The sequence below is a fragment of the Bombina bombina genome, chromosome 4 (assembly GCF_027579735.1).
Source record: "Bombina bombina isolate aBomBom1 chromosome 4, aBomBom1.pri, whole genome shotgun sequence".
Lineage (NCBI taxonomy): Eukaryota > Metazoa > Chordata > Amphibia > Anura > Bombinatoridae > Bombina > Bombina bombina.
In genome coordinates, this window is record NC_069502.1 from 346,995,260 (window position 1) to 347,020,996 (window position 25,737).

A 25,737-nucleotide genomic window follows, 5' to 3' on the forward strand; every position below is an offset into this window, starting at 1 on the left:
CATTCTGGTAGGTAGCATTCCCCTGGCATCTACCACACCCTGATTATTTCATAAGACTTTATGAGAAAGAGAAGCGCTGGCTTAACCAGAAACGAACAACTGAACAGTGACTTGTTCTGTGGCGGCCACCACCTGGGAGCAACCTCTCTTAGCCCAACTGTGATTTTCAAAGAAAAGAAGTTTCCTGAAGTATATCAATCTGATCCTGCCTAAAACAGACAGTCATGCCCCAAAATACCCAGAAATCCTTCCCTGAACAAAGAAACATGGGAAACTAAGACAATTGTTTAAACCTTCTTTGGGCCTTGTAAGTGACGTGCAGCCATATCCATCTAGACACATTGGGCAGGGAGTCCATGTCTGGTTTCCCCGATCACCCTTAGGGAGACCCAGGGTCATAACACAACATAAACAACTGTTCAGTGGCTTGTTCTGTAGTGGGTGCTTAAAGGGACACTGTACTGAAAAAGATTGTTTTCCTCTTGTATTTCAAATAAAACAATTTGTTAACCTACTCTAATAATATTCAGACTATGTTGATATGTTAAACAAGACTGCAGAAAATGTTGGAATTACAAGTTGTTTACAGTTTATAAAAGTCCATCTATATTTCTAAAGCTTCCTTCTTTCTTTACTCCTCTCTTCTGTGGTAATTTTACACTAGTTTATCTTCTATATCTCTGTTTTACTCTTCAAACATCTCTTCAGCTCATCTGTTGTAAACATAAACCAAAACTGTTCTGTTAAAATTATTTTAGGTTCGTAAAGGATATATAATGTGGGCTTCAATAAAAAAATGGGTTGCTATTGTCTGTGGAATATTGTTGCATAGTTGATATTTACAGATATATTTGTTTACTACACACAAATAAGTGGAAGCACCACCAAAGGGGAAAGTGAAGGACTTGTGATAGCCAAATTGTGATTTTCATTTTCTTCTGCAACGCAGTATTTATTTAGCATTGTATGATTTACTTCCTGAAAGTACAGAGGATAGAGATGACTTGCACATCCTTATTGTACACGGTTAGCCTTTGTGTGTGCAGACTCAAGGCCAGATTGGCTCCTCCAAATAAGACAAGTGGTAGGTGGAGCAAACAAGATGTTTATTTGTTTTAAAAAAACATGTTTAGACTTGGCTGTTATGTTATAGCAACACAACAAATCGTCTTGTAATTGCAGAGTGGATACCGTCCCTTTAAAATAAAATTCCTTTTGCTATCCAGTATTTTATCCTAATTGCAGGTTGTGAAAAAGCTGAGGAGTCACAAATCTTAAAACAATTACTTCTGGCTGCTAACAATTAGATTTTTTCTACATAAGTGTATATAGAAGATCCTTTTGTGGGTCCAAAAAGGCTGTGCCTGACTCCTCAATATTCAGACCGCCTCCAAGGTTTCATATCATTTGTCAAACCCTGACATTTTCATCCACTCTTTCCTTTCTCTCCAAGTAGAAGTGTAGCTGCTGAAGTGTTTATGTGTATCTTGATGTTTTATAAGACAGATATATTATCTAAATCTCGCACTGCATCCTGACAGGCAATTCATTGCCTGCTGATCTTTTAATCAGCAAATAAAGCATGTTTTCGGAGGACTACCTCCTTCCTGTTCCCTATGATCAGCCTGAGGGTTATTAAAATGGATATGAAACTAGACCTACACAAAATATATTATAAATATATAAATAATGGGGGTGATTGAGTGGTTAAAGCACACTAATGCAAACTGGAAAATAGGATTAGCAAATTCTTTGGAAGTTATTTAAACAGACAAACATTGTTGAAGGGAGCACATGAACAAAGATATTTGAAGCAAGATGTTTTATTAAAAGGATTTGCAAATAGCATAATATATGTTTGTGGGTAAAGAAAGGAGATACTAGACTTTTACTTCAGAGTACTGGAAATACAAAGACTCAAACAGCATTATACAGAAAATAAAGCAGGGGAAGTTAAACAACCGGAGTTTAAAGGGACACTAAACCCAATTTTTTCTTTAATGATTCAGATAGAGCATGCAATTTTAAGCAACTTTCTAATTTACTCCTATTATCAATTTTTCTTTGTTTTCTTGCTATCTTTATTTAAAACACAGGAATATAAAGCTTAGGAGCCGGCACATTTTTGGTTCAGAACCTGGGTTATGCCTGCTTATTGGTTGGCGAAATGTAGCTACCAATAAGCAAGCGCTATCCAGGGTGCTGAACCTAATATGGGCTGGCTTCTAAGCTTTGCATTCCTGCTTTTTAAATAAAGATAGCAAGAGAATGAAAAAAATGTATAACAGGAGTAAATTAGAAAGTTGCCTAAAACTGCATGCTCTATCTGAATCATTGAAGAAAAGATTTGGGTTTAATATCCCTTTAAGTAAAGAAGACGCTAGGACAGTTTGAGGGCAAAAGATAACCCCTTGTTTAATGATAATAGCGGAAAGAAGGACAATTTGTTCCTTTGGCTTGAATCTGAGAGATAATGGAAAGCTAACTTCTCCTGATGTTCATGCAAGGGGTTAGCTTACTGTTTAACCAGTCCCTGTTGACAAAGGTATATTAGTTCCATTTAATTAGATAGCTGGGCCTTCTGCCGCATGGTCCTGGTCTCCTCCTTGTAGTCTAATCAGAGCCATGTGTCACAAGCATGCTCAGAGTGTTTCAGTCGGCCACCAACAACAATCGATGGACGTACAGTATACTTGATAATGTATGGCCTTGTACTCTGATAAAAACTCTTATTATATTGAATGAAAAAAATGTTGTAATCTATCAATGCTTCAAAATGCTGCTAATTGCTTGACCTAGCTATAAAATACAGATCGATTGCTTAGAGCAGTGCACAAACTAATTTACAGATAGCACTAACTGGCTAAAAAAAAAGGAGGTAAAATAAATATACTCATCAGGGTTTTCAAGTGGTCAATTACAGATTTACAAAACTTTGAACATTGTGCTTACAAAGTTATAGTTTTAAAATGTAAAATATTTAAACTATGCATAAAAAAACTGTAATGTCATTTGAATAAGCATAACTTGAAGAAAATAATTAAAATGAAGGATATCATAGAATTTTTCAGCTGTATTAAATGGCCACTACATTTTTTTTTTTTTATTTCCTATTATGTTAAGTTCATAAAAATAATGCTATTGCTGCTATTGCCAATAGATCATTTTTATGTCTTCCCTCAGCAGAATATGTATATCGATCTCGTCAGCAGAATATGTTTATTGATCCCGTCAGCAGAATATGTATATCGATGCCGTCAGCAGAATATGTATATCGATGCCGTCAGCAGAATATGTATATCGATGCCGTCAGCAGAATATGTATATCGATCCCGTCAGCAGAATATGTATATCGATGCCGTCAGCAGAATATGTATATCGATGCCGTCAGCAGAATATGTATATCGATCCCGTCAGCAGAATATGTATATCGATGCCGTCAGCAGAATATGTATATCGATCCCGTCAGCAGAATATGTATATCGATCCCGTCAGCAGAATATGTTATATCGATCCGTCAGCAGAATATGTTTACTCGATCCCGTCAGAAGAATATGTATATCGATGCCCGTCAGCAGAATATGTTAGCGATCCCGTCAGAAGGATATGTATAATCGATGCCGTCAGCAGAATATGTATATCGATCCCGTCAGCAGAATATGTATATCGATCCCGTCAGCAGAATATGTATATCGATCCCGTCAGCAGAATATGTATATCGATCCCGTCAGCAGAATATGTATATCGATCCCGTCAGCAGAATATGTATATCGATCCCGTCAGCAGATTGATCTTTTGCTGAGACTCTATAGATATGAAAAAGTTGTCAACTCTGTAAAAGGGGTGACAGGTTTAATAAATAGGCGTTTTTATATACCGCCTATGTTCATAGCGCTGCAGAACCTGTTGGCGCTCTACAAATACCTGATAATAATAATAATAATAATAATAATAATAATAATAATAATAATAAAAGGTGGACTTATTCCTTGGAATTCCTTTTCCCCCTCTCCCCCCTTTTCTTTTTTTTTCTGTGCAAATTGTGTCTTATTTACATAACCCACCAGGTTCAATTGAATGCCACTATACTACTATAGGTATACTCTTATTTACAACGTTCATCTGTTGTCTTTGATGTATCTCTCTTCTTCTAGTGTGAAAGTTTGAAAGAAGGAGATATTGTTGAGCATTTGCTTTGTATCTGTTAATTATTTTGGTGTCCACAATGTCTTAACGAGATTTTAACTTTTTAAAAGCTAATAAAGTATATTGAAAATAAACAAAACTTATTAAATGACAACACACACTTTTAAGTGGTTTACAATCAAAGATAACAACATTTGTATGGTTTTCAAGCAAATATACAAGAATCTATTCACTTGAATTATAGGAACTTTTTTTGGCATTTTATGAGGGTAGCTTGAAGCTTTTTGGTGCAAATTGTAAACAAACGCTTAAAAATACTTAGTACATCTTTTTTCAATCTAGCTGAACCTCTTGTGAGTATGAAGATTATCTTGATTATGAACTAAGCACATATTTTATAGTTCTAGATCTTAACAGTTACAGTATAAAAATCTACATTTACATAATATAGGAGGGCTGAGTTTGAATTTACCAAATATGTTATGATTGCAAATTAGATAGTGAGGTTATGCCCAATGTGAATATGGAGGATATATGATTAGAGTGAGTCAAAGTTAAACTATAGAAAAATATATAGATGTTTATATAAAATACAGGGAGTGCAGAATTATTAGGCAAATGAGTATTTTGACCACATCATCCTCTTTATGCATGTTGTCTTACTCCAAGCTGTATAGGCTCGAAAGCCTACTACCAATTAAGCATATTAGGTGATGTGCATCTCTGTAAGGAGAAGGGGTGTGGTCTAATGACATCAACACCCTATATCAGGTGTGCATAATTATTAGGCAACTTCCTTTCCTTTGGCAAAATGGGTCAAAAGAAGGACTTGACAGGCTCAGAAAAGTCAAAAATAGTGAGATATCTTGCAGCGGGATGCAGCACTCTTAAAATTACAAAGCTTCTGAAGCGTGATCATCGAACAATCAAGCGTTTCATTCAAAATAGTCAACAGGGTCGCAAGAAGCGTGTGGAAAAACCAAGGCGCAAAATAACTGCCCATGAACTGAGAAAAGTCAAGCGTGCAGCTGCCAAGATGCCACTTGCCACCAGTTTGGCCATATTTCAGAGCTGCAACATCACTGGAGTGCCCAAAAGCACAAGGTGTGCAATACTCAGAGACATGGCCAAGGTAAGAAAGGCTGAAAGACGACCATCACTAAACAATAAGATAGGGGGCGCCCTAAAAAATAGCACTAGGTTAACTATAAAGTATAAAATTAATGGTGGGTGAGAAGTACAAAGGAGGTCAGTACCAATTAACTAAAGACCAATAAAACTTGACAATTGTAAAATAAGCACAAAATAAAATAAAATATAAACTAATAAGATTGTGTAAGAAAAGTCTTTGATTTACAGATGGGTGATGAAGAGGCAGCAATCTGTAGAGGACCCGGCCTGGATCCAAAGGATAATCTAAAAACAGAAAAAAAGACAGATGCGCCACATGGCCCAATATTGTTTGATCCACAGAATTCAATTTTCAAAGCAATATGCTATCGAACTCACAATTTTAAAAGCACTCCAATTAGTGCAGTGGGAGCAGTCTGGGATCTATAACAGTCAGACTGTACTAGGCCATATAGGCACCTTTGTGTCCCTTTGTGTTTCACTACAGAACATCTATCTTCACCCAAGAGGTCGGTCTGCTGGGTGACTGTTATAGATCCCAGACTGCTCCCACTGCACTAATTGGAGTGCTTTTAAAATTGTGAGTTCGATAGCATATTGCTTTGAAAATTGAATTCTGTGGATCAAACAATATTGGGCCATGTGGCGCATCTGTCTTTTTTTCTGTTTTTACATCACTAAACAAGACACACAAGCTGAAACGTCAAGACTGGGCCAAGAAATACCTCAAGACTGATTTTTCTAAGGTTTTATGGACTGATGAAATGAGAGTGAGTCTTGATGGGCCAGATGGATGGGCCCGTGGCTGGATTGGTAAAGGGCAGAGAGCTCCAGTCCGACTCAGACGCCAGCAAGGTGGAGGTGGAGTACTGGTTTGGGCTGGTATCATCAAAGATGAGCTTGTGGGGCCTTTTCGGGTTGAGGATGGAGTCAAGCTCAACTCCCAGTCCTACTGCCAGTTTCTGGAAGACACCTTCTTCAAGCAGTGGTACAGGAAGAAGTCTGCATCCTTCAAGAAAAACATGATTTTCATGCAGGACAATGCTCCATCACACGCGTCCAAGTACTCCACAGCGTTGCTGGCAAGAAAGGGTATAAAAGAAGAAAATCTAATGACATCGCCTCCTTGTTCACCTGATCTGAACCCCATTGAGAACCTGTGGTCCATCATCAAATGTGAGATTTACAAGAAGGGAAAACAGTACACCTCTCTGAACAGTGTCTGGGAGGCTGTGGCTGCTGCTGCACGCAATGTTGATGGTGAACAGATCAAAACACTGACAGAATCCATGGATGGCAGGCTTGTGAGTGTCCTTGCAAAGAAAGGTGGCTATATTGGTCACTGATTTGTTTTTGTTTTGTTTTTGAATGTCAGAAATGTATATTTGTGAATGTTGAGATGTTATATTGGTTTCACTGGTAAAAATAAATAATTGAAATGGGTATATATTTGTTTTTTGTTAAGTTGCCTAATAATTATGCACAGTAATAGTCACCTGCACACACAGATATCCCCCTAAAATAGCTATAACTAAAAACAAACTAAAAACTACTTCCAAAACTATTCAGCTTTGATATTAATGAGTTTTTTTGGGTTCATTGAGAACATGGTTGTTGTTCAATAATAAAATTAATCCTCAAAAATACAACTTTCCTAATAATTCTGCACTCCCTGTATAATATATACAGGTGGCCCTGGTTGTACAACGGTTCAATTTACACCATTTCAGAATAACAACCTTTTTTCCAGTCATGTGACTGCTTTTGAAAAGCATTGAGAAGCAGTGCATTTATTAAAATATCCAGTAGGTGGAGCTGTCCGCTTGTGTTGCAGCAAAGCCAAGCAAGCTGAAATTAATCAGTTTAACCAGACCTGAGCTATCAAGCAGATTTCAAAGGAACAAAATCTTCCTGTCTATAAATCAGTCTAGATTGGAATGCATAGAAAGAACTGTTTGCAGAAAAATGCAAGTGAAGTCTGTGTTGTGTGATTATTTTTATTAGGTTTATAATGCTGTTTTGCATTTAAAGTCTTCATTTCAAAGCTTTAAAAATAATGTATTAGGTGTTACTTATGACAATTTTGAGAGGGGCCTGGAACCTGGCGTAAACTGAGGGCTACCTGTATATGGTATATATATATATATATATATATATATATATATATATATATATATATATATATATATATATATATATATATAAAAATAAAAAACACATTATATAATGTAGGCACTGGTTAATCATGTTTTATATGAAAAGGGTTCAATTAAATCTGTTTGCTTATATTTTGAAACTAAGGAAACGTGCATCTGGGCTTTAAAGGGACACTGTACACTAGGTTTTTCTTTGCATAAATATTTTGTAGATGACCCAATTTTTATAGCCCATCTGAGAGTGTTTTTGTAAAAATGTGTAGTTTTGCTTATTTTTAATAACATTGTGCTGATTTTCAGACTCAAAATATCGGATGTATACTGATGTCTACAGACTCCTGCTTACTTCTGTTTGTGTAATGGGTATGTTCATATGCAGTTGAGGGGGTAAGGGTCTGCTCTTCCTGCTTTCTCAGCCCCTTTCAGTGGGTGTCCCAGCCTAACCTCAGCAACAGTGCTACATTTTTTAAAGTTTTTATACTGGATTTTTAAATCAGTATCTGTGCATATTCTTCTTTATTGTAGTGTCTATTGCATGCAGTTATATGAAAATTGGTTTATACTGTCCCGTTAAGGCCTAATTTCTAATTAGCTGACAAGTCAATCTCCTACTGCTTTATTCTTGGACAGTGACATGCTTCACAAGATAAAAAAATCAAAATAAGTTTTTCTATTTCTCAATACATGAACCTTTATTTTAAAAAAACAAAACTATATAATATTTTAAAATGCCCTGTTTTAGTTCCAGCAAAAAATGACTTTTGCTTCCCTTGAAAAGTGCAATTTTATTACTGCCAGAATGTAAATTTTGCTTAAGAAATACAGAACCAAAAAAATATTATAATAATTATTTTTATTCTGAAACTAATGCAAACTCAAAAGGATGTATTAAGCGTGAACAATGGTAATATTTTCTGTTGCATTGATTTGCACGTTCTACTTTGCCTAGAATGACTGTATACTCAATGCCATATATTTAAATGCAGTCTATATGCAAATGAAAACTAAATAACATAACCTATTATTGCGGATATGCAACATTTCTTCTAACTTACCCTCTCATTTTAAGGGTATATTCTTAGCCTATAAAATTGCACATAAGAAGTATATGTTTAAAAACTTCAACACTGCACAAATGTTTTACGCATTTTGTTTCACATTATTCATCTACAGTGCTGAAGTAGCTAGATTGTTATAAAAATAAAAATCAAAAACTTGCAAAATTGCCTTGAGCTAGCAAGCAGACTATTTTCAATTTAATATGTAAGTGCCATTATTTAGGGGTTAGTGCAAATGAAGATATTTATATGAAGAAACCCATTTCATTCTTAAATTTCTGTTTTCTTCCTCTTATCTTTATATCAAAAACAATTTTAGGATTGAATATTTTTCTGCCTGCAGTAATGGCAAATGAGCCTTTGATTAGGACACATTTTGCTTGAGGTTGCAACATATAAAACGATCTTTGTAAATGAAATTCTTATGACCCACAGCAGAAGAAGCTGAGTTTTTATTCTGCAATAAATTTCCGTGATGCCTGCAGCACCTTCCTATTCTGAATGTTGAATGTTTAAAATAAAAGGGTAACTAAGCTTTCATCTTGCTACATAAATGGTCTGAAATAGCACTTTTAGCCACGTAAAGCTTATAGTCTATCAGCAATAAATATCATGAAGTGGAAAATATGTGGATTAAAGGTTGAAATATTTTTCCTATATGAAATGCATCTGGAAAATAAGTGGGAATCATGTCCTACTGCTGCTATAGTAGAACTCTCCTAGACACATTCAGCCAAACGTTTAAAGAAACATGGAAGTAAAATTTACACTAAAACTGATTTGCAAAGTGTGTACAATTAAAAAAAAAAACTTTCCAATTTACATCTATTGTTAATTGTACCTCTTTGTCTTCATATCCTTAATTGAAATGACTCATTATTGTTAATACCCAGAGATTAAAGGGAAAGTGCACTGTAAAATTTCCCTTTAATGTGTTCCCAATTATCCATTTTAACCCCTTCCTGCCGTAAGGATGTTCCATGCTGTCCTAACTGCGCTGGGCTTTAGCGGCGTCAGGACTTTATGGAACGTCCTAGCCGTTTGGCTGTACTGAAGCCAAACGCGCTTCCTGAATGGGGTCGCAGCCTGGAGGGCGTGCATAGCAATAGGCACTCCCCCCTGACCTGATCTCGCGATCGCATGATTTTAATTTGTTTACATCGGAACTTTGTTCTGATGTAGACAAACTCAGCCTGTAAGGAAAGGGTTAATGCTGGAGTGTGTTGAAATGTTTACAAATCTTTTCATTTTGTTCTTTGAAATAGGTGTTTTTGCCTGTTGAAACAGCGACCTATACTGAAAATCTCAATACTGAAGTGATGATTATTGAAAAGCTATGTAAATAAGATCTAGCAGGATCTTCCTGCAAGCTAACCGATTTATTTAAATTGTGGTTTCAATGAGCAAACCCAACTATTTCATATACAAAAATAAACCTAAAGGGACAATTGTCCATACATTTAAAACAAATCAGCTGGTATAACAAGTCATTGGAAACATAGGAAAATCAATTTTACAGTACAGTGCTACTTAATTTTGCTATTTTGCAGTGCTGAACAAATAAATGATGATGATGATGATGATAATACTACTACTACTAATAATAATAAAATACAATACATTGCCCCTTTAAGAACACTACAAATATGCATTAGAAACACTCCCCTCATTCTCTGACACTGCAAGATATTTTATACAAGTACACTACTTTAAAATGTGGGTATTTACATTTATTGTTCTCCCTCTCAAATGAGTGCAATAGTTCTAAAAACATATAATAAAATAACATTCCACTAAGACAAACAAAAATGAAAAGAGGGGGAAATAATTTGTGTATTATAACAGATTACCATATATGCAAAACATGAAACAGCTATTCTACAGAATGTGGCAGGACTTTACAAATAATAATCTGGTGCATTGGCAACAGTGTATATGGAGTATTTCTGGGCAAAGGCAAGCTGGGATACTTGCGTAGATGTGATAATTGAATAAGCAATATATTTTGTTGTTTTACAAATAATAATAATATTATATTTATATATTTTTTTAAAGTAGTGAGGTCTAAAAAAACATATAACAATGAAATTTTGACTTAAACTTTAGGAATTACCTTTGTTACCAAAAAAAGGTTGTTGTTTTATTTTTCGCTGACATTTTAAACTGAAGCTGAACATCCCAACATGAATTGATATTTACACAATTGAAAATAATAGAAAACAGCTGATAAAGCCCATGTGACAGTATTTTAACCAATTCAAAAGCACTGTTTCACCTTCAACTCACCTTCACAAATGAGATGTATAAATATTGCTTTTCTAGAGGTCAGTTCACTTACCTATAGTTGTGGCTTTATTTGTTGACATATTTTGCTTTAGGAATATAATGTCTAGCAAACATTGAAGCACTATTTTTCAAGCTGACAAAATTGTGTTATGTCTGCGGATGTTTCTATGCAATTTGTCATTTCAGAAGGGAATAAGTTATTCTATAACGTATCTTGGTGTGAAATGACATAGTTTATATTTAGTTTAGTCACTTTCATTGCCCCAATTCATACAAAGATGTGTCCTCCTCTGTTTTCCAGGAAGGTATCTCTATTGATCTCTTGCAGCAGCTGAAGGAAATTCAGAACGGTCATGCGGGAGGAGCACATGATCAAAAAACATAAATCAATGAAAAGCTTTGCAGCTTTTTCCCCCTGATAAACATTTCTGAATGTGAAGTAATTTGATAAAATAAATTGTGCATTTTACATAGTCCCATGTGGCGGCTTAAATGCTGAGAACAATTATTGACCCAATTTGGAAGAATCACTTTAGCATATAGTATCATGGGGAGGTTAATACGTGCCTATACTTTCCTTGTTTTCCCTGATAAATCTATGATCTAGCAATCAACTGGTATGTTTCTATAAAATAATGATTTGGTAGTGGAATTTCTCATTTTCTTGCTATACTGGTCTCAGATATATGATTTTATTTCTCAGCAAATACATTTTAAAAAGGATAGCACGTTAAAAAAAAAACATGCTACATATGTATGGAAATCACTAAAAAGGTGTCAGAATGCAAACAGATCTCATACATCTGCTCTGCTTTCAATTGCCTTTTCCTGTGTTAGGAATCTGAGGTTATTTGAACAGTATATTATTTCCAGACACAAAAAGTTAACTATTCATTTAATCTCATTGTGACATTATAGCAAGCACTGGTGCTGTAGTCCTTAAAGGGACAGTCAAGTCCAAAAAAAACTTTCATGATTCAGATAGGGCATGTAATTTTAAACAACTTTCTAATTTACTTTTATCACCAATTTTGCTTTGTTCTCTTGGTATTCTTAGTTGAAAGCTAAACCTAGGAGGTTCATATGCTAATTTCTTAGACCTTGAAGGCCGCCTCTAATCTAAATGCATTTTGATAGTTTTTCACCACTAGAGGGCATTAGTTCATGTGTTTCATATAGATAACATTGAGCTCATGCTCGTGAAATTACAAGGGAGACAGCTCTGATTGGCTAAAATGCAAGTCTGTCAAAAGAACTGAAATAAGGGGGCAGTCTGCTGAGGCTTAGATACAAGGTAATTACAGAGCTAAAACGTGTATAATTATAACTGTGTTGGTTATGCAAAACTGGGGAATTGGTAATTAAGAGATTATCTATTTTTTAAAACAACAACAATTCTGGTGTTGACTGTCCCTTTAAACAAATAAGTGGCTATGGTCATTTTTATGTAACAAAATATAGTAAAAAAAAAAGATCATTTTACCAAAGGTTAGATACAGCAGCAACTGATGGTTTAATTCTGTTAAATATATTAAAAAATGCTTGAAAAGTTACATTTATTTTTTGCAATATTAGTCCTAAGGTCAGCAAATGGTCTAATAAGATGGATGACATTCTTGTAAAACTGCTACCATATAGTGCTCCAGACACGTGCACGATACCAAGAGAATTGAGAAAATGTCATATTAGAATTAAATTAGATAGTTATTTAAAATTACATGCTCTATCTGAACCATGAAAGAAAAAATGTGGGTTTCATTTCCCTTTAAAGGGATATAAAATGCTAAAAGTTGTATGCAAAAATTCCCTGGGTCTTTATAAATAGGGAATATGGTCAAATTCCTTCAATTTTTGAATTTTGTGGTTTCCACGCTATTTTCTTTACAAAAACTGCCGATTTCTAAACCTAATTTGCATAGACAAATCACAGCTGTAACGCAATCCCGGGGAATGCGCATGCGCTATTCAATACTACCAGTAGCGGACCTACTCAACACAGGGCCCCCCAAAGATAACTCTGTAGTAAGCAATAGTAGTGATATACATGCTGCTCAGTAAAATGATTTTGAGGATATATAGATGGACTACCAACCTGCACTAATAAAAGGCTAACCTGCATTGGGATTGTACAAATACTGCACACTCCTATGTAAAGACTGGCTGCTATGCCCCTGCCCCCCCCCCCCCCCCAGCACTTGTGCCCTGGTGCCACTGCACCTGCTGCACCAATGGTAGTTCCGCCCCTGAATACTACTACTCCTACACAAGCAGACATCATCATCATAGCGTCACGTGACCAGAGTTAAATCGCAGGCGCAGCCTCAGCAGCAACACAGAAGAGGAAGCAATAGAACACATTTGTTAATGCACATGCAATTATCTTGGATTTGTTTGTGCATGTGCTCGGAAGTGCTCACTTAACTAATTTATATTTCAATTTAATGCACTGAAATTGATATTTTTTCTTAACAAATTATCATTTTATAGGGCTGGGCAATATTACGTCACAGTGGAAAAAATATTTATTATATGTACATTTTTGCAAACTTTTATAATCCTTTAAATAAACAGTGATATACAAGTATTTCTGCAATAATAAAATGCCTTTATTTAAGCATGTATTACTGGACTATTATGTCCATTTAAGTTGCTAGTGAAATTGTTTAAGTGTTGCAGATAACAAATCTCTTATTATATTTCCCTAGTATAATCCCAATTCCATATAGTAATGTTCACTTTTATAGAAAACTTTTGGCAAACTACAGCATACTCCAATAAGCTGAAGTATACAGAACATTGTCAAGCAATGATGTGAGGTCTCCCAGTAAGGTTAAAAGCACTGATCCCTGGTGTCTTTGTTAAATCCGTATGCTGATCCCATGAGCTACCATATTTACACACATAGACAACAGCTTGGCACTGTTATGCATTTAGTAACCAGTGACAAGTACATAGAATACTGCAGGATGTCCCTCTAGAAATAGAATGTTTATTCTTGTTCACTGTAGGTTTACATGACTTAGGCCAAACATTTCCATCATTAACAGTTTTAGCCACAAATGTAGTTTATCAGCACACTTTCTATTCCATTACTTTGCCTCTAATTTATGTTTTCATGGGGGCTGAGTTACTTTTATAATCATTTTGTTTTCTGCCTTCCCCCAAGTGTCTCCATGTTTTATTTGCTACTTAGCTATATTCATATCTGCTAGTTTTCTCAATACACAATGAGCAAATGTATAAGACATGGATATACTAGAGGTTATGCAGGAAACAATATGATTTAAGAAGCTACACAGCTGTAACACAAGTATAAATTACATCCTCATAACAAACAAACAAACACTATGAAACTCTAAACCATCTCCTGCCACAAAGCACGTCTTGAAAAATTAAATACATCTTTAACACAAATAGATCTTAAAAGACCATTAAAGGGACAGTAGAGTCCAAAAAAAACTTTCATGATTCAAATTGGGCATGTCAATTTAACCCTTTAAGGACACAGCTTTCAGTTTGCTCAATTGTTTTATGACGGAAAAATTCTGTCATATGTCCTTAAGAGGTTAAAGAACTTTCCAATTTACTTTTATCACCAATTTTGCTTTGTTCTCTTGGTATTCTTAGTTAAAAGCTAAACCTAGGAGGTTTATATGCCAATTTCTTAGACCTTGAAGGTCGCCTCTAGTCTGAAAGCATTTTGACAGTTTTTCACCACTAGAGGGTGTTAGTTCATGTGTATCATATAGATAAAAATTAGCTCACACGCGTGAAGTTACCTAGTAGTGAGCTCTGATTGGCTAAAATGAAAGTCTGTCAAAAGAACTGAAATAAGGGGGCAGTTTGCAGAGGCTTAGATACAAGATAATCACAGAGGTAAAAATGAGTATTAATATAACTGTGTTGGTTATGCACAACTGGGGAATGGGTAATAAAGGGATTATCTATCTTTTTAAACAATAAAAATTCTGGTGTTGACTGTCCCTTTAAACACCCTTTCCTTTTGAATAAAAATGTTGTTGTCCCACAATCCCTAGGGGCAAAAAGCTAATTTTGGTTGTTTTTTTCTGGGGTTTTTGTTTTGTTTTTTTTGGCCTCACATATTTTGTGATCAAGTGATCAAATAACAGAGAACCTTGAAAATGACTGCAATGCATTAAAAGCACTGCAGCTGTATAATGAGGATGCTTATCACGACAAAAAAACAAAACAAACATTTTAAACAGTTATGAGCACTCAGTTTAGACCCCAGCCATCAAGATTTGTTTTTCCTCCAAAAAGCAGGCCACAGCACAGCTCCTTTCCTTACACCATTTATAGTGAACCTTCTGGCCATCTTTGCACACTCCCAAATGGTATGGTCCATAACCACCCCTGAAAAGACAGGCCTAAAAACATATCATACTGAGAGAGAAAAAGTCATATTTATTACAGGGGGCAAAATGTTACTGGCCCAACCCTGATAATATGCTGAGAAATATAATTCAGTTTTCAACTAATGTGCCCTGACAGCTACTGAATTGTGCCTAAGGACATTTACACTTCATACAAAGGTTGATTTGTATCTCCTGCATGTTCCTTCAGCTTAACAGGCCAGTGGGAGTATAATTATGCAAACCATTCTAGTAAAACAATAACTATTACAAATGTTAGTAAATGTTATTTATAAACAATATGAGCAAATGATTAAGATGAAAATAGTCTGTATGTTGTGGAGCTGTTTGTCACATTGAAGTTTGCTGTTTTGCTGAAACGTTTGGAATGAGGACTATGAGTGCTAATGACGGCTCTGAGCCGTCGCAGTTTCCCACTCAGGTGCTAACGACGGCTCAGAGCCTTGAGGGAGATCTGGGGGCTCCCAGCCGCTCCTACCCTGGCGATTGGGCCTGTATAGTAACAGGCTTCGTCGGGGCTTCACGTTTTGCGCGGTGACGTCATGCGCAATGACGTGATGAGGTCATCGCAGAACTTTATTTAAAAATGACAAGAACAAGTATAGGGAAAGGGGGCATGCTGCTTAGAAGCCTGTATCTCAGGCATCTAAGCAGCTACAGACCCCAAGACCAACCGTTAGAAAGGTAATCGCCTAACCTTTCCAACTGTGTAAGTCTTGGGGATCTGAGAAAAAAAAAAAGGAAAAAAAAATATATTTCAAAAAATAAAAAAACCTTAAATCAGCTTAGTACCCAGATGAGAAAGTGCTTAGCACTCAAAGGGTTAAAAGACGATTTTACCTACGGTGTTTGCACCCATAAATATATATATATGTGGATATACAAACACTATGGGTACAATCCCACTTTAAAGTCCTCATTTCAAACGTTTCAACAAGACAGCAAACTAAATAAATAATTCCCCCTTTACATTAACCCCAAAACTCCCAATACAACCCCCCTACACTATTAACCCAATAAATAGCCAAAACCTCAATGCAAAAAACAACATTATTAACTGCCTTAAGACCGCCTAAGTTACCAATAAAAAAGTACATAAAATAAGTTGCTAAAAATTAAAATAAATAGTGAGAAAAAAAAACCCTAAATATAAAAAGCCCTACACTAAAAAACAAATGACCCTCTTAAAATAAAAATTTTGCTAAAAAAATCAAACACTAAAAAAAGTTTCACTAAAAAATAAAATGTCCCATCCAAAAAAAAACACCTTACAAAAAAGCACCCCTTCAAAAAAGCTCATAAACTAAAAAGCCTATAAAAACTAAAGTGCCCCCTACTTTTTTGTTTTAGTATGATGGGATTAATTTAGGGACTTTTTTTTTCATTATTATTATTTTTGATTTTTATTATATTTTTAGGAACATTTTAACTTCAATGGGGGGTTTTCATTTGTAGGATAAGGGTTTTTGGGTGGCATTTTATATTTAGGGGAGATTTATGAGGGATTTTGTAATAGTTTACAATTTTTTGGTAATGTTTTATTTTTATTATTTTTTTTAATTTATGCACTTTTAATGGTAACCTAGTGTAGGTTTTTTGTGTTTGGGATTGTGGCATTTTAGGGGTTAATAGTGTAGATTATTTTTGTGATGTGGGCTGTGGTGTTTAGGAGTTATTGGATGTAGGGGATATTTTAGTGATGGGGTGTGGTGGATTAGGGATTAATAGTGTTTGCAGTGTGGTTGCGGAGGTTTAGGGGTTTTGTTGAGGAGGTTTAGGGGTTAATATTGTAAGGGGTTTGTTTATGTTAGGGTTGTGGCAGTTTAGGGGTAAGTAGTGTTGGGCGACTTTTTGTTGGGGCTGTGGCAGTTTAGGGGTTAATATTGAAGGAGGTTTACATTGGGGCTGTGGTGGATTATAGGTTAAAACTATAGTGGTTTTTTTTTACATTGATGGGCTCACACAATACAAGTCGCTGGTTACATTTTTTAACCAATGACATGTTATACCAAACGGAGTAACACGCCACTTGAAATTTAGCCCATCGTGTGTGTATACAGTATCTCACAAAATTGAGTACACCCCTTACATTTTGTAAACATTTTATTATATCTTTTAATGGGACAACACTGAAGAAATTACACGTAAAGTAGTGATTGTATAACAGTGTAAATTTGCTGTCCCCTCAAAATAACTCAACACACAGCCATTAATGTCTAAACCGTTAGCAACAAAAGTGATTACACCCCTAAGTGGAAATGTCCAAATTGGGCCCAAACTGTCAATATTTTGTGTGGCCACCATTATTTTCCAGCACTGCCTTAACCCTCTTGGGCATGGAGTTCACCATTTCTTCACAGGTTGCCACTGGAGTCATCTTCCACTCCTCCATGATGACATCACGGAGCTGGTGGATGTTAGAGACCTTACTCTACCCGACCTTCCGTTTGAGGATGCCCCACATATTTTCAATAGGGTTTAGGTCTGGAGACATTCTTGGCCAGTCCATCACCTTTACCCTCAGCTTCTTTAGCAAGGCAGTGGTCGCCTTGGAGGTGTGTTTGGGGTTGTTATAATGTTGGAATACTGCTCTGCGGCCCAGTCTCCAAAGGGAGGGGATCATGCTCTGACTCAGTATGTCACAGTACATGGTGGCATTCAAGGTTCCCTCAATGAACTGTAGCTCCCAAGTGCCGGCAGCACTCATGCAGGCCCAGACCATGACACTCCCACCACCATGCTTGACTGTAGGCAAGACACACTTGTCTTTGTACTCCTCACCTGGTTGCTGCGACACACGCTTGACACCATCTGAACCAAATAATTTTATCTTGTTCTCATCGGACCACAGGAAATGGTTCCAGTATTCCATGTCCTTAGCCTGCTTGTCTTCAGCAAACTGTTTGCGGGCTTTCTTGTGCATCATCTTTAGAAGAGGTTTCCTTCTGGGACGACAGCCATGCAGACCAATTTGTTGCAGTGTGCGATGTATGGTCTGAGCACTGACAGGCTGACCCCCACCCCTTCAACCTCTGCAGCAATGCTGGCAGCATTCATACGTCTATTTCCCAAAGACAACCTCTGAATATGACACTGAGCATGTGCACTCAACTTCTTTGGCCTGTTCTGAGTGTATGTGTGTATGTATGTGTGTGTGTATATATGTTTGTATATATGTGTGTGTGTGAATGTACGTGTTTCTGTGTGTGTGTGAATATATGTATGTACGTACATGTGTGTGTGTCTACGTGTATGTGTTTATGCACATACATGTGTGTGTGTGTGAGTATCTACGTGTATGTGTTTGTATGTATGCACGTACGTGTGTTTGTGTACGTACGTGTGTGTATATATATATATATGTGTGTGTGTGTGTGTGTGTATATGTAGGTAGTACGTATGTGTGTGTATCCACGTGTGTGGGTTTGTGTGTATGTACGTATGCTTTAATCCATAGATTTTATGCAGTTTGTTCGCCAGTGATACAAGAGAAAGAAAATTATATGTATAATATTGTTAGAAATGGGTAGAAGTCTCTGATTTACAGTTTACAGACGTAGGTGTACACTTTTCTACATATATCATTATAATCACTCATTAACAAAAATATTTTGTCTCAGCACATAAAAATGCAAATATTTAACCTAATCATTCACGAGAATTATAAGATTGTTACTTTAGAAACCATACAAATAAAAATACTGTGAATAGAGGATTTGCTAAAACAAAGATTTAAACTTTCTATGAGGAGCTGTCATATCACCTCGGAGGGTTGTAGTATGTATGATGCTGGATAAGGATTTATCAGTAGAAATGTTTAAAGGGCCATTATACACTCATTTTTTCTTTGCATAAATGTTTTGTAGATGATCTATTTATAAAGCCCATAAAGTTTTGGGTTTTTTTAAAAAAAAGTATAGTTTTGCTTATTTTTAAATATCATTGCTCTGATTTTCTGACTCCTAACCAAGCCCCAAAGTTTTATTTGAATACCGTCAGCTACCTTCTCCAGCTTGCTCCTGTTTGTGTAAAGGGTCTTTTCATATGCAAAAGAAGGGGGAGGGGGGGGAGTGTCTTATTTCCCACTTGCAGTGGGCTTTCTAACTACCTTTTCAACAGAGTTAAACTGAAAGCTTCTAAGTACGTTTTTTAAACCATTTTCTACTGGATGTTTATATCAGTATCTGTGCATCTTATTCTTTATAGCAGTGTCTATTACATGCAGTTATATGAAAATGAGTGTATCCCTTTAACTAGTGCCTTTGTTCCCAGCCTTGAGGAACAAGTTTATTTTGAATTCCTTCCTACAAAAACATAATTTGGGTAAATATGTAGTCATTACACAAGTACAGTAAAAGCCTGATGCAAAATCACATGCCAGGAACAATCTAAGAACTGCATGAAGATATTTATATGATACTTGTACACAAAATGTAATATTTGAGACCACAGATTAGCAAATTAAGATTTGTATTTTTCAAAAATAATACATATTATTAAAAATAATACATAAAAAGAAATGTTTGTAGCCACCAATAAGAAGGCGCTATCCAGGGTGCTGAACCTCAAAATGGGCCGGCTCCTAAGCTTTACATTCCTGCTTTTCAAATAAAGATAGCAAGAGAACAAAGAAAATAAATAATTTGAGTAAATTAGAAAGTTGCTTAAAAATGCATGATCTATATGAATCATGAAAGAAAAAAATTGGGCTTCATATCCCATTAAGCAGAACTAAGGGGTGGTATACTAATGGAAGCAAAAACATTAAAAAAAAAGACTGGTAATTAACTTTAAAATGTATATTTTTAACGACAAAAAACACATACTTAATACATATAAAATAAAAAACTGTTACAGTAATCTAACAACCAAATAGTAGCTGGAAAGGCTAAGCTTTGTGTGTAAAATATTCAATAATCATATGATTGTTTGTTCCTGAAGAAACATTAAATTCTGCAGTTCTGTAACAAGGGGTTGTATACAGTAAAATCCTTAATTCTAAAACAAATTTAAACTCAACAAAATATTGATTTATTAGTTCCCAACACTTATTCACAGAAGATCTTCAATGTTTTGATATGTAGGACTGCTTTCCATATTGTATCTGGTAACATCCTGCTGTTATCCCATTCACTAATAAACTGCAAAGTACAATTATAAAATCTGCCCTACAGTTCAGACTTTATGGGTTCCATGGTAGCTTCTCTATAAACATCTACAAAATGTGCTACTGTTTTATAAATACTAAATAATAATGTTGATGATAATAATAATAATCTGTCATCTTGAAAGTCAAATTGGTTTCCTCTACCTGTCTACAAGTGTTCAAACACTTCATTCTAGTATTTATGTAGCTAATTGAGCCATGGAAACCTTTTCAGATTCTTATATTATTGCAGGATTCTAAGAACTACAAAGAGCCACCAAAACCTCCATAACCCCCATAACCCCCCCCCCCCCCCTACATTACTTAGTGACTGCACAGCTGCTCTCTAGTACACAATCGCTCATGACACCTAAATCTGCAACCTAAGAGCAGCTGCTGCTTTTGTGATTCACTTTCCATAGAGGGAAATGTTTTTGAGCAAGTTTCTCCTTATATCTATAATGACACACAATCCAGGGGTTCCAGAGAATGTAGTCTTTTTATCACTTGTGCTATGTGCACATCATTCACTTCCTAAACCTGTAACTGAGCAGCTTCATGTAAGGATATAAAATCAGATCATCACCACCATGTACTGTACGATTTTAATGGATCTTCAATCATTTCTGAGAGTTTTAATGTCATATAAAATTAGCCTAGACCCGCATTGTTTTACCATTACCTGATTTTGCTGCACCTTTACACATCTTACAATTCATCCAGCACCTGCTTGTTACTTCACCCAGTTTCCATTCATTTTCCAATGCTCCTATAACCTATTACTTCAGTGACACATTTCAGCACATAATAGATCATAATTCACGACCCACAACTCTGTTTACATCATCTTCTATTTCTGCTACAATTCCCACTCATAAACAGCTCATCTTCCAGAGCCCAGAGTCTTTCACATTTACCTATTGCTGTGCACACGCCATATCCATAGCACTATCCATTGTCATTAACTAGTTATTCCCCGAGTGTAAATGCTAAGATGCCAGAGAGTGTCAAACAGTATTACTAGTTCATGCAGCCCCAGACAAATGGTTATTAAGGTTAATCCATAGCCCACCTGCCTGTCCCACCCCAAACATATATAGCAACTCACTTCACCTGCTGCTATATCACTACTACCAGCTAAAGAGCATCACTAAGTTCAGTTCCTGTGATAACTAACATTCCTGCACTCCATTCGTCTGTTAGTGGCTACTCAGTGTCATAACATCAGCCCAGCACACAGTCCCATGGCTTCACCTACCTCCCCTCCATGCCCATCAAAGATGCCGAAGATAGAAGGGTGGCTCTTGTTGACCAAGTCGGTGATGATCTCGAATCGGTCCTCCATGTGGTCCCTCCTGCCTTGGATGGAGTAAACGGCCACATTGTTACTCTTGAACTCCCAGGTCTTGGAGAACTCCGCCTCCAGAACATCCAGACCACCGAAGCGGTCATTCTGCATGATCTCTGCCACCTTCCCCTTCACCATCTGCACGGCATCCCTGCTGGACTTCACGATTGTCTTCACCTCGTCCGTGTGGAAGAAATAACTCCACAGGGCCAGGCTGATGCACAGCAGGAAGAGGGTCTCCGGTCTGAGTAAGAAGTAGCGCATGATCCTACCCAGGAGAGACAGCAAAGTCATGGTATCCTCTATCATTTATGTCCTGGGGATCGCTGAGGAGGAGGTGCACACTAGGAGGAGGAGGAGGGGAATCAGTGCATGGCAGTGTGACCCGTGCCAGACCTCCTCCCGGAGGGTCAGGTCTGCAGCACCCAACACAAAGGGGCACAATCAGTGCCAGCAGGGTCGTGCCTGAAACTGTATAGGAGATTAGACGCTGATAAAAGGAGGACGACGTTTGATGTGATTGGAGTAAGTCTGTCGCGAAAAAGATCAATGCTTATTCAGGACTCTCAGATCCTGTCCCTCTAGCACCTTGCAGAGCTGTCAAAAGGTACAGACACCGGCTGTTCTCTGTGTCTCTCACTCACTGGATCTCTTTATGTTCACAGCATAGGGGAGTACGTAACACAGTTATTTGTTTCCTATAAAGGGAAACTTTTAACACTACTCTAGATCACATAATATTTTACTAAAACCTGTAATAACTGCTTTGGGGTTGTTGCTGCTGTGATTCTGCAGCAACTTGTAGGCCAGGAAAGTAAAAGAAATGTACTCCCCCCCCCCATTTGTTGTGAACGTGTGGTATATTCCGTTACAAGCAGGAACACTGTAAGCGAGGAGGGACAGAAATGATCAGATGACGGCCAGTAGCTGCGGCGAGAAGTCAGTGCAAGCTTTGACAGTCTGACTGGGGATTAATGTTATGACAGTGCAGAGCTGATCTCTGTCAGTGATTACCAGTAATTAGCAACATATGCGCTCATTTCAATAACTCGCTCAGTATTTTTATGTTGTGTGTAATATTAAGCAGCAATACGGCCTTTGCTGATTCTTGGAATTTAGAGAATTTGTTACTTTTTTGTTATTTTTCAATTTAGGGTTAATTAACAATAGTTTGTTTAAAGCGTCTTTATGTAATTACTAATTACTATATATTTATAAATATTATATTTTTAAAAATGTAAGAAAAAGAATGCAAAATATTTGTTGTGTAGTATGTATTGTTCTACAAATGTGCTGGACAGCTGCCAGTCACCCAGATAAATAATAGGGTCTTTGTTTATGTGAGTGAACAAATACTGCGCTATAGAATAGTCTGTTGCACAATGCATATTTCCTACAAAGTGTTTGGGCTAGAAACTCCTATTTCATAATTTTCATGAATATCAGCAATGTTTATTTACCCTTGTGTGACCTTTCCTCAAATGACAAAGTAAATAGGATAGTAACATCAAAATTAAACTTTAATGATTTAGATAAAGCATCCAATTTTTAACAACTTACTCTCATACACATTTTCTCAAACACACTTACAGTATACTCTCACACATACTCTCTATCTTATGCATTCTCACAAACACAGACACACTGTCACATATACTCTCTATCTCATACACTCTCACACTCACACAAACTCTCCCAAACAGTCTCTCTCTCTCTCTCGCTCTCTCTCAAACACACACACACACACACACACACTCACTCTCTCTTTTTTCAGCCACAGACTGAAGTGCTGGTACATTAAAAACAAGTATTTTCCACCTCCTAACTCCTGCTATAAATAACTAGCGCCAGTTAGTGCGCTCTTCATGGGCTGTTGGCACCACTATTATATAAAAAAAAATAATAATACAAAAAATGACATCCATTTTTGGGCTGTGCACACTTTTAAAAGGCATGTGCACTCTCTTGGAAAAAGTTTTGAGTACTTACATGTGCCTATGAGCCTACCTAGGTTTACTCCATAACAAAGGATACCAAAAGAACTAAGCCATTTTGCTAATAGAACTAAAGTGTAATGTTTCAAATTGCATGTTTTACCATAACTATGAAATCTTAATTTTTTTATTTACAAAGCAATTTTGTAATAGGTTTAGTAACAAAAAAAAACAACATTTTTTTTTTTTATTGTTTTGAGTTCTAAATTACATTTGTAAAGTTTTAAATAGACGTGTGCTTGAATGCAGAAGAAGATAGTTGCTCGCAGTCTTCTACTTTTTTGGAGCCATTTATTCTTGTGAAAATTCAACACACTAATATCTGGATTTGCACACATCTTAGTGTATTGCACTAATGAAGGTCATTGAACTTGAAAGACATCTTAACAAATAGCCATTTTACTAAAACACACCCTAGAACTTGGCTGAGAGAAACCAGAGGTTTCTTTAAATGTGGCCGCTGTCAAGCGTGCAAAAATATGTCTCCCAAAAAATGTTTTACATTTACCCTACAACTAATACGAGGTATGAAATAATGGATTTTCTGAATTGTAGATCGGATAAGGTGATTTATGTGGCAATGTGCAAATGTCCCCTTATCTATGTAGGGGAAACCTCTAGAGAACTGAGAACGAGAGTTCTAGAACATATGGGAGATATCAAATGGAATCGAAATGTACCAGTGGCACAACACATGAATAACATACACAGTGACCATAAATATGATATTCAATTTTTTGCCATAGAGCGTCTTAAAGGTAGGAGAGGCAGTATTAATAAACTACTCCTACAAAAAAGAATGCAGGTGGATTCATGAATTACAATCTGCCTCTACAAAAGGTCTGAATGAAGCGATTTCTTTCAAAAGCTTTCTGTGATTATAAACATGATAATATAATGAATCTTTGCAATATCTAAGATATCATAATATATACATTGGTAATTAAATCGACTAGATATCGATATTACCTTCCAGATATCTATTATAGATTCTGTTTTGAGATCTAATAGTATATTGTAGATAACATTGATTCTAAACTGCTCATACATTTGTTCTTTGGGTAATGGAATTAACTCCTTTAAGATACAGGTCACATTTTATCAAGTAAGATTAATAACAAAACTATATTGATAAAGGACCTAGTACTGTACAATTTATCTTCTTAACAGCATGAGTATGTGCCTACTTACATAAGTTTGTGATTAACATTGGTTGCAAGACCATACGATAATACTGCTCATTGACCAATATAGTCAAAATGTAATCAATACCAAATTTGAGATCAATGGCCTTTTGAATGCTTCTTGTCTAAAATATAAAATAATGATAGATTTTCCATATTGACACTAAAGATCGGCATCTGCGGCTCTAAACACTTCCGCGCATGCGCATTGGTTACCTAGACAACCGTAAGTAATAAAGAGAGCTATGTGAGGCTGGGCCGGCCTTATGCCCTGACGAAGTCACGCACAGTGACGAAACGCGTCGGTGGGGGGAGCCGGGGGTGTTGGTGTTGTGAATGTAGTGGTGTGTGTTTGTTACCGCTCTGGGAGAATACTCTTTTGTTACAAAGTTGCTATAATATATATATAAGCTACATTGCAGTTTAACAAAGTGGCTGATATGCCAGTGATGGTTTAAAGGATTTTTTACATCACAGTTAGTGAATGTTTGGCTGTGTATTCCGCATTACTTGCTGTATGTACGATTTAAGATATATAGGGAATTGAGTCAGAAATCGGCTGACTGTGTTAAATCACAGCAGTACGCAGGCATAAGGACGCCTTTGAGCCCATAGACTGTATGTCTCTTGAATGGTTGTTTGTAACTCTTCCCATTCTTTCAGTATCATTCCTAATTCCATCTACACCCACCCCCCAGGTTCTGTGGCCCCTTGTTTTTATTTATTTTCCATTTCAGTGTTGGAATAAATTAAATGAAGAAGTTTTAGTGATCATCCCACTTTCTTAATATTCCAATTTCAGAATACTTGTTTTGTCTATATACTGTATATGTTAAGAAAGTGTTGTTTTTAACCATAGAGAGTATTATGTGTAAAGAAAGTCACATTACACTA

At 36.3% G+C, this 25,737-nt stretch overlaps 1 protein-coding gene across 2 annotated transcripts in view; it reads right to left on the reverse strand.

Annotated features, from left to right (window-relative positions):
• PPM1L (protein phosphatase, Mg2+/Mn2+ dependent 1L) overlaps window positions 1-22,289 on the reverse strand; it is a 441,297-nt gene extending 419,008 nt beyond the window's left edge. The window contains exon 1 of one of the 2 annotated variants that reach the window (XM_053710104.1): window positions 21,576-22,289. In XM_053710104.1, coding sequence (XP_053566079.1) covers window positions 21,576-21,974 — 399 coding nt within the window. In that variant the 5' untranslated portion in view covers window positions 21,975-22,289. Of the gene's footprint in view, window positions 1-10,829; window positions 11,073-21,575 lie in introns of those variants that run through there. The other variant, XM_053710105.1, reaches the window with a different exon arrangement.
• Between the last annotated feature and the right edge of the window lie 3,448 nt (window positions 22,290-25,737).